Genomic DNA, 13,012 nt, shown 5'->3' with positions numbered 1-13,012 from the left:
TCCCTACAAGAATTCATGAAGTGAAACATTTCCTGAATACAGATTTAAAAGCAGTGGTATCACAGCAAAAATTAGACTGTGTTCTAAAAAATATTGTGTTGAGAGCACATTTCATTCCAGCAGTCCTTCCTTCAAATAAAAGCTTTTATTTTCTATATTGAATTTGAAGTAATTTTCAAGCACACTGTTTTAAGAGCAGTACTGAAATAATTTATTTTTATTACTGTGCTCAAGGATATGAAAAAAGTTACGTGTAGGTGTTTAAACTGATTTATCCTGTTTGCATCAGATATAATTTTAGAGTGAAAGAAGTTAAGAGGATTAGAGAACTACTGTGCATCACTGATGATTTCAAAATGAGGCTTTAGCCATGGATATGGCTGAAAGAGCCAACACATCTATATGCAACTGTTTATTCTGTGAACTCTAATCTAGCTCTGAGTTGCACTGCTGTTGGGTCTTTCTGGGCATGTTGGGTTTTCACTGCTTGCAAGAAATAAAACGTATTATTAACAGAAGAAATGAAAAATCTTATCTTCCTTTTAAAATCATGAAGCAGCACTTGTAGGGACCACTCTTTGTTTCTAAAATAGCGCTTCTCAAAGAAGGGGCCAAATTTCTAGTGTCAGTTCACTGCTCAACTGCCTGGTGGGGGGGCTTCATGTCAAGTCTCCAGTTTAGCCCATGCTGCCCTGGCTGGCAGCACTATGCCACCATTAAAGAACTCTCTCCTACTCATAAGTGGTGGTGATGCCTGTAGCCAGAGTTAACTGGAAGAAGTAGATACAGCAGGATGGTAAAGAAAAAAAGGATTCTGAGAAATGTGACACAAACTGCAAGATTTACCTGCTGATTTCCTATTGTATCATACTGACTTTAACTCTGAAATTTATAAAAACGTGTCTTTTAAAGGGATACTTAAAGCAATGTAAGTCTATCCTTGTAATTTATACATATATTTAGATGACATTAAAGTGCAATAACATTTAACTTTATGTCACCAGTATTGTTCACATGACTAGTCAACTCTTCTTCTACTAAATAAAAACCACACAATTTTTCTTTCTCATGCTATTTTATCTGGAGCACATAATGCTTGTGAATAACAGCTTCATTTCCCCAATTTCTAAAACACTACAAGCTCACTACTTCCAAGTCAGTCAAGCTAACCCAGTGTGGGGTGGCATGGGGCACAGCATCCCCAGAGTTCGATAAGCTTCAGATTTCTAGTAGTATCTGCTGTCTTCTGCTTTGTTTTTAAATGAGCTCAAAGCACAAAGTGTAATTGCTTTTTGTACTGCACATGGATGAGAAGTATCTACCCTACAGCAGATAACTACATCCCTTTAGATTACTGCTCTTTCCTGCTACCCTTGTGTCCTCTGTTGTGATAGCTAACTCATTACTGCAGCTCACAGAGCGGGAAGCAGCGAGAACAGTATGCTGAGAGCATGGTCCACCTCCCACGCTGCTCTCAAATAGATTCTTTTTTCCTATGGTTTCCTGAGTTATATCCTGGCTATTACATACACCTATACAGATAAATGTATACTTATTCCTACACACAATATATTATATTAAAAAGTTCACAAATCTTTGGGGCATTATTATCCACATTTCAATATTTCACATTCCAAATTCTTCTGAAATATTCATAGATTCAGACACAGCCTTAAATTTGTTTTACACAGAAAAGTCCCCAGTCTGCACATTTGAGGTTACACACAAATTCCCAAATACGCAGAAACACACTAATTGCAATGAATAAAGCAGAAAGAATGTTGAAGGTTATTACTCCTAGGACAACTGAGAAGAAAAAGTTCTCAGTATGTATCAGAATGTGCATTTTGAGGTCTGGTTTTTAGTAGCTCTGAAAACAGAACAATACATGGACTGAACATAAATGATTTCTAATAAGAGAGCAAGATCCATTAATAAGAATATAAGAACCATTTACAAGAAACAATATAGGGCTATTTAAACAATGTAGAGAGACAGAAATTCAAACCGGAAGACAAAAACTATGAAAAAAAAGCTTAAAAAAACCCCAAATCAAACCTTGTCCTAGTGTAGACAGAATGGCTGCCTACAATGACAGCCTTCAGCAAAGTTAGGAGAATAAGAAAATATGTACAGAAAACAAAAACCTACTTTCAAAAAAATGAGAGGAAAAAAGTATTATTCCACAAACAGGCTATACATCAGTAAATTATCTTCTAAGCACCACAGCAAATTTCAAGTAAGACAGAAAACAAGACTCTTAAAAATACTGATGGTACTTCTCTGGCATGATGTAGTCAGGTATGCTTTAGAGATACAGTATCAAGAACTGCATCTTTATCTGCTTAGAATCTTTTGAATAATGCATTTGTATTATAATTAACAGGTTTTGGACTTTTGCAGGACAGCTTGAATACATGGGTTTAACATAAAGATGAGCTCACTAAAAGCCTGTTGCTGGGAAAATTCTCTGCTGGATGGAAATCTTGCAGGTCCCAGCATGTGTTCTCTCAGATGCAAAGAGAAACTGTTTTTTCACTCAGAAACTTAAAAAATAAATTCAATTCCTTCTTCATACGTGATTTATTTATTCCCTTTTCCTCATGCTTTTTATGTGAAAGATGCTGAAGACAATTCCATATGAATATGTATGTATGTACACACAGATTTTGCATTCATATACTTTTAGGCTGCTTTGCGTAATAGATCATAGCATAAAAAATGATTCCTCTACTTACTGCCATTTTTAACACCATGGATATGATGAGTATTTAATATTTTTTTTTTAAATTCAAATTAGGCAGGATGGTTAATTACAAAGGCAACAAGACAGTGGTGCCATGCCATATCTTCTGTATTCCCAGTGATTAGGACAGTATATTTATGAAGACAGTACATCAATCTAATATAGCTTATCCTGCTACCTGTTGTTTTTATGATCTTAGTTTTCGTGGATCTTTCTTATAATCACCAATGTTATAAACACACGCATCTGCAACTGCTAGCAACTCCAAAGGATATTTCCATATTTGATACTTCTCAGTTTCCAGCCTCTGAATTAAAGATTCTGGGTAAAGGCCAGGAACACCAGTTTGCATCTACACTTGATGCAAACTACCACCACTTCATCGCATCTGCTACCTTTAAGGAAGTTCAGATAATCCAAACCAGCTAAGAAGTCCATTCCTGCATCTATCTAAACCTTGTATGATCACTTATTTTATTCCTACCATGCATACAGTCCAGTATGTTTGACAGCAGTACAGGAGCTATCAACACAAGAAACAAAAACATTATACAAAGCAGACATACAAAACCCTTATCAGGTATCACTGCCCTTCTCACCTGTCATGTGAAAATTTTAGCTGCTGGGTTTGTTGTTCATGAGCATTAATCAGCAGTTTCTTCAGTAGTTCACACTGTTGGTTCAAGTGTAAATCACGGATTTCTTGCTCTTCAGCACTGTGCGTATTGATCATCTCAGACCACTCTTTAGTGTGCTGTGCCACAATCTCTTTAACCTGTAGAGAAGTAACAGCAGCTTTGCTAAAGGTTCTCAGCTAAGCTAGGAGGTCAACTATTACTGCAACTGAAGATGAAGTAAAGATAATAACAAAAAAGATTATAAAAAATGCAGCTAAATTGTGAAAAATGAAGTTACACAAATGAAGTTTCTTCACAGAGTAACAAAGCCACTGAGGATGCTAGAGTATATTACAAAAACAGATGTAAAACAACCCTTACTATTAGAGCTCTATTATCTCAAGTGCCCTGAACAAATTGGCTGCATTTTATGCTCTTGACTATAGTACTGTTATTTTAAAACCTTCTCTAACACTGAGTTCATAATAAAACGGTTTCACATTTTTGATTGCTAAGAAAAAAAAAAATTAAAAATATTGAAATTAAGAATGGAAAAAATCTAGTGAGCAGGATTTCTATGAGAGCTTAAATACAGTCTTTGATTTTGTGGAAAGAGTTTTACAAACACAGTCAGTTTACAGAGAAATCATGTATTTAATACAACCTGAATCTGAAGATGTGCTATGTATCTTTGTTTTATATTCATTAAGTCAGCAGGATGCTCCCAAGACTCACAAGAATAATGAGATTAAAGTTTTGGAAAGTTCCCAAGAGACAATATGAAGAAGTCTAAATCAGCAGAGTTGTTGTTATAATAATATATTGCACTCAATTATTTAGAAAAAGAAGCCAATAGAAAAACATATTTTACTATCCTTCAGTAATTATCTTTGGTTATTTTGACAAGCTATCCTACTTTTCCATAAACAGTATACAAAATATGCCTCACAATAAACCTATTTTCATGCAGTCACTTCAACTGCTACAATGGTAACTAATAGCATCTGGGTCATCTTCTATGAAAGCTAAACCTTATTTTTAAAATAAAAAACTGCCACCATATTGCTCAGAAAGTGAAAGATTGATGCCAGTGTTTTACGTGTGAGCCCACATGTGGGCTCTGCATAATGCAGAAGAGACTCTCCTGCACACACTGATGATGGTGAAAAAAGAGGGGACCGTAACAGCCTCCATTCTGCCCTGGAGAAGCTTTTCTGAAGGCCCTCCTATACAAAGCTTATGTTGTGTAATAAAGCTGGACTCCTAATAAAAAAAAAGTGTGTAATTTTGTAACAGATCAGGGTGACTACCACAGCAGTTAACAGAGAGCTACCTGGGGTTTTCTGCAGCTGCCAGAAAAACACAAAAGCATTTTGAGGCAGGAGATTAGCATGACTAATAAAGGCCTAATTCATCAGGGTGTTTAAGGGCGAGTGTACTTCCAGCAAAATGAGCCACACTTATTTTTGTGCATGTAGGTAAGGGTACTACTACACCAGAGCCTATCAACTATAAAGTAGTAAGTACACTGAAGGATGTGGAGCAGTTAGTGGCAGTAGTATCTTTAAAAAGATACTGCCTTCAGACCTACAAAAACATGACGATTCAGTTTTAGAATTAGGCAAAATAAATTGGAAGTTGGTAAGGAAGAGACACTCACTTTTCAGATGGAGTTTTTGAAAGGTTGCAGGGCAGACACTCCAGCTCATGTCTGGCATCCACCTAAGGCACTTAAGTTAGGACCAAGTTTAGTCCAAGCTTCCTGTATTACCTATGTGAAGAGTTTCAAAGTGGGATTTATGCCTCTCTCACATCTAAAGGGCCTCAAGCAACTAGACACTTCAGTTAGGTTGCATGAATCTCCTCTCAATAGTGACCTCTTTCGGTTTATTGGCTCCCAGGGAGACTCAGAGTCGACTTCAGGGGAGCTAAAATTAAGTAATGGCTGAAGTTCTCAGGAAAACCCATTCCTTATTCATTTATTTTCAATGCAGTTTCCAGATGGAGTCAGCTCCATCCACAATTTGGAGGAAAAAAGGTACAGGTAGATCCAAAGTCCTGGGTGTAATTGGGACCACAGCAGAAGAGGTACCACATACTCAGAAAACTTCTATGGTCACAATGTTAGAAAGTATTAATATTTTAAAAAGGCAAGTGCTGTTATGTGTCCCAGGAAGCAGGCAGACCAGAAGCAGCAGCAAATCACACTTGTGTACCACACATCTTGACACAGGAGCCAACATGTGGTTCCTTACACAGATTTGTGACTTAATCTGCCTTCCTGCAGAGAATGCTCTGCTTCCTTTCAAACATCAATAAAAATGTAGCAGGAACTGTGTCAGAGCTGGCCAAGTATTCCCCTCCACTGCTTGCTGCTGTGTGACTCCTCCATACAGTCTGCCACTTAAGACTGGGTTTTAGACTAATTTGAAATACTAGAGACTGCAGGGGATATTTCCATATGAGATGTCATTTCTAGTCACAGTAAGAGCATTTTACATTGCCCTAAAAGGACAGGCAGACATCCCTGTAAACAAAAACAAGTTTGCTTTTATTTAAAGCCTCCTTACACTGTAAAGGAAATGCAAAACAATCTTTGCTTTAAAAAAGAATCATGACTTAATAAAATAGTGAAACAAGTAAGTGTATAAATAGTGGAAGCCATGGTGAAAGCAAGTATTTTGTGACTTAAATGCAAAGAGTGTTTACAAAGCCCAAACAAATGCAGAGAAACAGAGACTCACGGGCCCACTGCAAATAATGTGATCATTGCTTTTAAATGGTTACTATTATACACTACAGAGGAACATGAAAGCGGTAATCCTATCTCAGCTACACTGATACCAAAGAATCATAGAATATCTCAAGTTGGAAGGGACCCAAAAGGATCACTGCTTCCAAATCCCAAAGAAGAAACCTGCAAGGAGATTTAAGAATGGCAATACTTTAAGGATGTAATCACAGAATCACAGAACGTTAGGGATTGGAAGGGACCTCAAAAGATCATCTAGTCCAATCCCCCTGCCGGAGCAGGAACACCTAGATGAGGTTGCACAGGAAGGCGTCCAGGCGGGTTTTGAATGTCTCCAGAGAAGGAGACTCCACAACCTCTCTGGGCAGCCTGTTCCAGTGCTCTGTCACCCTCACTGAGAAGAAGTTTCTTCTCAAATTTAAGTGGAACCTCCTGTGTTCCAGCTTGTGTCCATTACCCCTTGTCCTATCATTGTCTGTCACCGAGAAGAGCCTGGCTCCATCCTCGTGACACTCACCCTTTAAATATTTATAAACATGAATGAGGTCTGAGAAGACAGAAAGTAAGAATAATAAAAACTTGCCTGTGTTCATGGACAGATGTGCTAGTGATATGCTACTAATTTCAAAAACAGCATGCAGTCTAAGAAGCAGGTACAGCTCCTCATAAAACAAGTTTTTCTCTAAGGGTGGGAGAGAAAGGGAAGATTTTCCTTAAATATCCTGCAAGCTAGAAGTCTCGTTTCAGCAAGATAGAACTTGATGAGAAGGATATAAGAGATTTGCCATACACCAGTTACAAGACTTGCAATACCCAATTTGACTCAGATTCAGACAACCTTAGAACTCGAGACCATTAAATCATCTGAAATCCAATTTTGCAGCAGATCTATGATACACTTCAAAGTCCAGATGTACTAAATTCAGTGTACATCCCTGCTTTTCTCCAATTTATTAGCATCACGGTTAAAATTGCTATTTCATTTGCACTGGGCTATGCTCTTGTCCTACTTTCCACTCTTAAGGTAGTGTTGCCCACCCAAAAGGATAAGAAAAATAACCATTAGCTAACTGCTTTCTTTCCTGTTCTACAGACATTGTTTGCAATCCTGTCCTTTCATCTGTTCCTACCCTGGGCCTAAGAGACTAATTAAAATCTTGATAAGGAACTTTCTTTTGCACAGCATATATGCAAGATGTTTGTTTAGTCACTAAGTTCAAACAGGAATAATCTTTGAAGTAATCTTTCCTTTTTTCTTTTCATCCTCTGCTTGCTTGATATTGGGACCCACTTTTCTAATGCAGGTGAGTAATTTGCATCTGCTAGGTTAATTTTGTGCAAAGTACACATTGGGATATTCTGATCTAATTTAAATATTTTATGCCAAACTTGGGCTGGGTGTTTCCTCATGACAGGAAGACTTCTGTAGATGAAAAGGTCTCTTTGGTGCTAATATTGTACATGCACATTGCGATACAAATCTGCACTGGAGGACATGAGCTGTAATTAAAGCTGAATTATGATACAAACTGGTATCAAAATTAGTCAGCCGAATGCTAAGAAACGCTATACAACCATTAATTAATCACACTCTCACTATATCAGTGTAATGCATTCAGCATCTAAGAATTTAATCTAATTTAATTGCATTTACTTTCATCTAGGAGAAGAGTTAATTTCCCTATGGTCTTGAGCACTGTTTTCCAAATTGTTGCTTGCAAACCTTTGAATTATCTCCAGGAATAACTCAAGGGTCCACACCTAGCAATTGAAACAAAAAAAGTCTGTGAGAATAGTAAAATTGTTACATAATCTGGACAATTTTGATGGAACCACAGTGAGCAAGATATTGAAATCACTGACCTAGAGAAAAGCACAGAAGTAGATGACTTGCAGAAGAGTTCTTCAGGAATCATCCAACACACAGAGGCTTGGTATTTCAAAGGAGCTTACATTTAAGTCTCTTTTGAAAATGTCATCCTAACACCTCACATGGGAGTGGACAAAAATAAACCCATTTTTCAGGTATGGATTAAACTGAAGGAGAGCAGTTTGAAAGCAGGATTTTAAGTGCTCAAAAACTGCATACATTTGTGGAACGGGAAAACATGAGTCACATTTATTGGATTTGGAAGATTAATGAACACTTGGATGTTCCTTGTGTACAAATCACACCTAAACTTCAGACTATGAATGACACAGGCAAGAAGCAGAGATCATAGCAAAGAATTTTCTAAACAATATAACTTCAAGTGAGTTTTGGAGCTTATGTCTGGATGATAGGGAGCTAGTGCTCCTCAAAGAGTTTAATTCACTAAGAAATTAATGAATTATCTTTTTAAAAGTTGTCAATAAATTTGCTTTTATTTAAGGAAAGGATTCTGGACTTTACAAAGGAGAAGGAGATAGAGAGACAAGACGGTACACTAGGTTTTATTCCTGGGGATTTTCCTACATCTTTGGCTGAGCAGGTAAGCAACACAAAGACATAAACCTTGTTTAGAAAATGAGGATCTTCTCCACATGAAATAATAATACCAAAGAATAAAATTAGGAGAAGAAAAGATGGAAATGACCTTATTCTAGTCTCTAAGATGTGGCTACTTTTGCTTGTATTTTCTGTACTTGTCTGATTCTTTGTGCAGGTTTCAGCTTTCAGCAGGTTTTCAGCTCCTGTACTGAGGTCAGTCTCCTGTACTCTTCTCCCTCCAGAGCATTTTGTACATGAATGTGTCTTCTAGTGTGCTTGCCACCCTCTAGTCTGGATGTCTTTCAGAAACTTGAAAGCGCATCAAATAGCAGTAGATAAAACTTTCAAAGAAAGTACAAAGTCAGCGAGCATAGTAGTGGTAGGGGAAGTGCAGAGGAAGCAGCTCTAAGCAACTCAATGTGAGCCACGAATCACAGCTTGAGCAGAGCTTTTTCAAATGAACTGAAGTTGACTCTCAGAGCACTTTCATTCTCCAGCACCCTGGAGATAACAATGCAGCCAAGGAATGGAGAAGAAAAATGGAGAATGCACCTGGATCCAGAGCAACTTGGACTCCTCCTTCCCTAAGAGACAGACTAGCAAGTATTGTTCATGGTGACAATGAGGGAAAATGAAAAGAAACTTCTTTATGTATATATTTTGAGAAAGTATTTAGCATCCAAATTTCATACAGAATATATTTGTCTCTGTTTAGCTAGAACCGACACAAATGACCAGTTTAGTTTCATGAAGCATGAATATGGCACTTTCTTCAATAATTTTAAAAGGGCAGGAAATTGATGTTGCTTTTCAAAATTTTTTTAAGAAACACTTTTAGACACTCAATTACTGCCATTCTTTTCAACATGTTATTATTGCTGAAAATCATTCATAAGATTCCAAGAAAATTAACTACCACTGGGTCTCAAAATCTCTTTCAGATGTTGCATGTGTAAAAATTGGCTGTTTGCTTACCTTAGATTTGTGATCTGATGTTAGTGTCTGAATTTTAATTTCCGTTTCTTTCTTCAATTCAAGACAATTACTTCCTCTAAAAAAAGGAAAATTGCAAATGTGTGCCACAAGTTAAACATCTTCCCATTCAGTCAGCTCTTACTAATTAAAATGTTAATCAAAGTTAAAGTGCTGTAGTGTGTTAGAATAGAATTATTTCTTCTGGCAATTTATTCACAACTTGCAAAATATTGTTGGAGTAATGATCATTCAATTCAAACTTCACTCGATTGGCCCAGCAACTATTCTGCTACTGGGGATACATCAAGGATCCCCATTTATGGTATTTGGTTCTCTTTCCAGGCTCAAAATACCCTGCCAAGAGAAACCAGTTTCTCCTGAAAACTTAGAGGCCTATTCATTGCCTTGCCATGATTTTATCCTCAGTATTTGAAGTAATTTTTGCTACCTTTTTTTTCAATAGGGCAGAGAAAAAGAAGTCATTTGAATAACTACCTCACTGGGAAACTTGGGCATATTAAATTTGAATGCCTATTGAAAGTGTAAGCCATTAGTTTCCTTACATGACTTGGAAAGCAAGAAATCTTGAAGATAGCCCTCAGTCCTGCAAAAAGCTGAATACAGCATGGCCTTTGTGTTTGGGTAAAGTTAATGGGCTTAAATGCAAGTTGCAAAGCTTGTTTAATGCAGGAGGAGTGCATGACTCTAAGGAACAGGTTGGTAAAATGTCTGCAGAGGACCCATGCTGAAGGTCCCCTGATGTGCCTCTGGGTTAGGAGATGGATGACTTCTACCTGTCACCCTCAGAACTTCTTTCTGTAAGCCAAATGACTTGGGCTGCACACTGGGTGGGATAGATGCACAGAAAAACTATTCCTTTGCAGTTACAAGTGGAATTTCAACTACTGTCTCACCAAAGTAATCAATTTTTGAAGAGTAAAAAGCTCCATCTTTACCAGTCTTCTTGCTCCCTTTTTTGGGGAGAGGTGTTTTTACAACAGAATACAAACACACACAGTGGAGATCTCTGTTGTTTGTTTGAGTTTTTTTTTTTTGCTTGGAATAATACAGTATATTGAAAGGAGACTGTTTTAGCATTACTGTAATATTTCTGTGTCAGATCATCCACTGATGTAAAATGGTTTAACTCCACTGAGTGGACGGAGCCACATTCATTTTTTCATCTGAAGCTGGTCTTAATAAGAATGGTTATTGCTTGACTGCAGTAACATTAATCCATATTTGCTCTAGAAAAGGAGATTTATGAAACTTTTTAACAAGTTTAAATCCTATTTTAATATCAAAGTAGTGCTAAACTTATGGAAATTAGCAGAAAGCTTTATCACCAGACAGTACCAGAAAACCCGTTACTGAATATAGCAGTGTGATGTGCCTTGTGTTCCCAAGGGCCACCAGAAGGACTAGTCATTTGTTCTCTAGTCATAGCGAAGAAATTTTTGTAGAGATTTCTAACACTCATTTGACACTGCAGAAGTAATATAAAGCCATAATGACAAATTCTGACCACTATTACCTCTGCCTGAAAAAGAAACAGCTGCAAAAAAAGTGTCTTTGATTATGCATGTGGGTAGCTGTGATCAGTCTGGCTACAATTCATACATGATTTGTCATACACCATGAAAGAGACTGCTCCTTAGATGAATCAAATATATTTTATCCCAGCTTAGTCTCATTGGCTCAATCACTAAACTTTTCAGAATCCCAGTAATCAAAACAACCAGCTGATCCCTTGTCTGGAAATGCAGCTTTCATTATATCTTGAGGCAACTTCCAGCCAGGCTAGACGTAACAAGGATTGGCCCAACTGCAGTGGCATACTCCAGGGTTGAGCCATCGAGTCACAGTTGGGAACAGATATCCAGGGACAGTCCAACCCAATGTCACATTTTCATGCTTATGCACACATATACACTTGAATTTCTGAACAGTCCAAATAAATCAGAAGGATCTTTATGCGCCCTCAACTCCATTTCAGAGTCGGAACATGAGCATACATGTCCCCATAAGCCTCTCCGAGATTTGTAAGCATCTGTACAACAGAAATAGCACAGGGAGCAAAGCCCTGTCCATCTGTCAGTGAATTAGCATGTGATTAAAAAATTCTACTTTGCTGAACAATATGCAGTTGACATTTGTCACACCATGTGGCAGAAATGGACCATGAAAAACTGCACAACAAAATTAGAAGAGAAAGTCTTCTATACACCTAGCAAAAAGCCTTTTTTTCATAAAATACCTGACAATTTCAGTATGAAACATTTTACATGTTCTTTTAAAACTTTTAATTCTTACAAAAGCTCCAAAGTGGTAGCCAAGGAAATGGAGCATGTCCTGTACTCTCTGAACCCAGGACCCCTTATTCATCAGATCATTTCAGCTGAATAAAGTCTTCAAGTCTCAACCAATGTGTTCACTTTTAAGCATGTTCTTAAATATACTGCACAGCTGGGGTGAAGAGAAATGTGTGAATAAGCACCTTGCTGAATGGGCTTTCAGGGTTGCATATACAATGACCCTGAAGGAAGCCTTGAAGACACTTTAATGTAAAATTAAAAAGTGTTTTCACAGAAAGTCTGTGCTGATACTGGATTTGATTTAGCTGTTAATTAGATACCAATAGTTATTCTTGTAACACTGAAGGGCTATGACTGAGAGCTCTGGGGTCCATGGAAATTACAGAGTCATGGCAAGGAACAGTATTTGGCTGTGTATTGGATCTGATTCTGGATAGTAATTTCCAACTTCTTTTTATTTAAAAAAAAACTGTTTATGATAATTTAAAACTTTCACAAAGGCTTTGGTGTCCACAAGAGAAGTGTTATAAAATTAAGACAAGACACTGCAAGTAGCCAATGATGTGATCTCAATGCAGGAATCAAATTATCAACTACTTTTATACTTGTCCCATTTGAGGTTACTCTGGAAAGCATTGTTACCCAGCACTTTCCACTATTTGCTGCAGAGAGTCAGCCATTACTACCTGTAACTTTATGACACATCTTCATTTACTGTTTTGCCTAGATGGGCAGAGGCACTGTCTTCTTCTCAGGTCAACAGGAATACTGATTCATGACTCTTCTGATATGAGATTCTTAAATACCAGAGCAAGAGGAAACCTTTCTGCCCCCACAATAATTACAGTGTCCAGGGCTTACTTCACTGCCACTGTAGTAAATACCCTGACTGTAATTATAAATCCAGCTATATCAGTAACCTTCTGCTGCATTATATTCAGTGGAAATTGAATCAAAGCCACATTAATTAGTCCTGTAGTTGTTCCCTCTCTGTTTGGAGAAGTAGTAATTTTCTGGAAGGAACGTGGATTAGAAGTATTTGGGAACTTTTCTTGGGTGGTACTTTCTCTTTTCTTGGACAAAAAAAACAACCAACCAACATCAGTTTTTTAAAGAGTTTGTGAGCTTTTAATGATT

At 37.4% G+C, this 13,012-nt stretch overlaps 1 protein-coding gene across 1 annotated transcript in view; it reads right to left on the bottom strand.

Moving 5' to 3' along the window:
* PLCB4 (phospholipase C, beta 4) overlaps positions 1–13,012 on the bottom strand; it is a 62,704-nt gene that overhangs the window by 10,320 nt on the left and 39,372 nt on the right. Inside the window, exons 18-19 of the mRNA XM_010190929.1 lie at positions 9,561–9,636; positions 3,346–3,521 (exon numbers count right to left, since the gene is read on the bottom strand). Coding sequence (XP_010189231.1) covers positions 3,346–3,521; positions 9,561–9,636 — 252 coding nt within the window. The remainder of the gene's footprint in view (positions 1–3,345; positions 3,522–9,560; positions 9,637–13,012) is intronic.

Source organism: Mesitornis unicolor, unplaced genomic scaffold (assembly GCF_000695765.1).
Source record: "Mesitornis unicolor isolate BGI_N332 unplaced genomic scaffold, ASM69576v1 scaffold16678, whole genome shotgun sequence".
Classification (NCBI taxonomy): domain Eukaryota; kingdom Metazoa; phylum Chordata; class Aves; order Mesitornithiformes; family Mesitornithidae; genus Mesitornis; species Mesitornis unicolor.
This window is presented reverse-complemented; position numbering and strand designations above follow the sequence as displayed.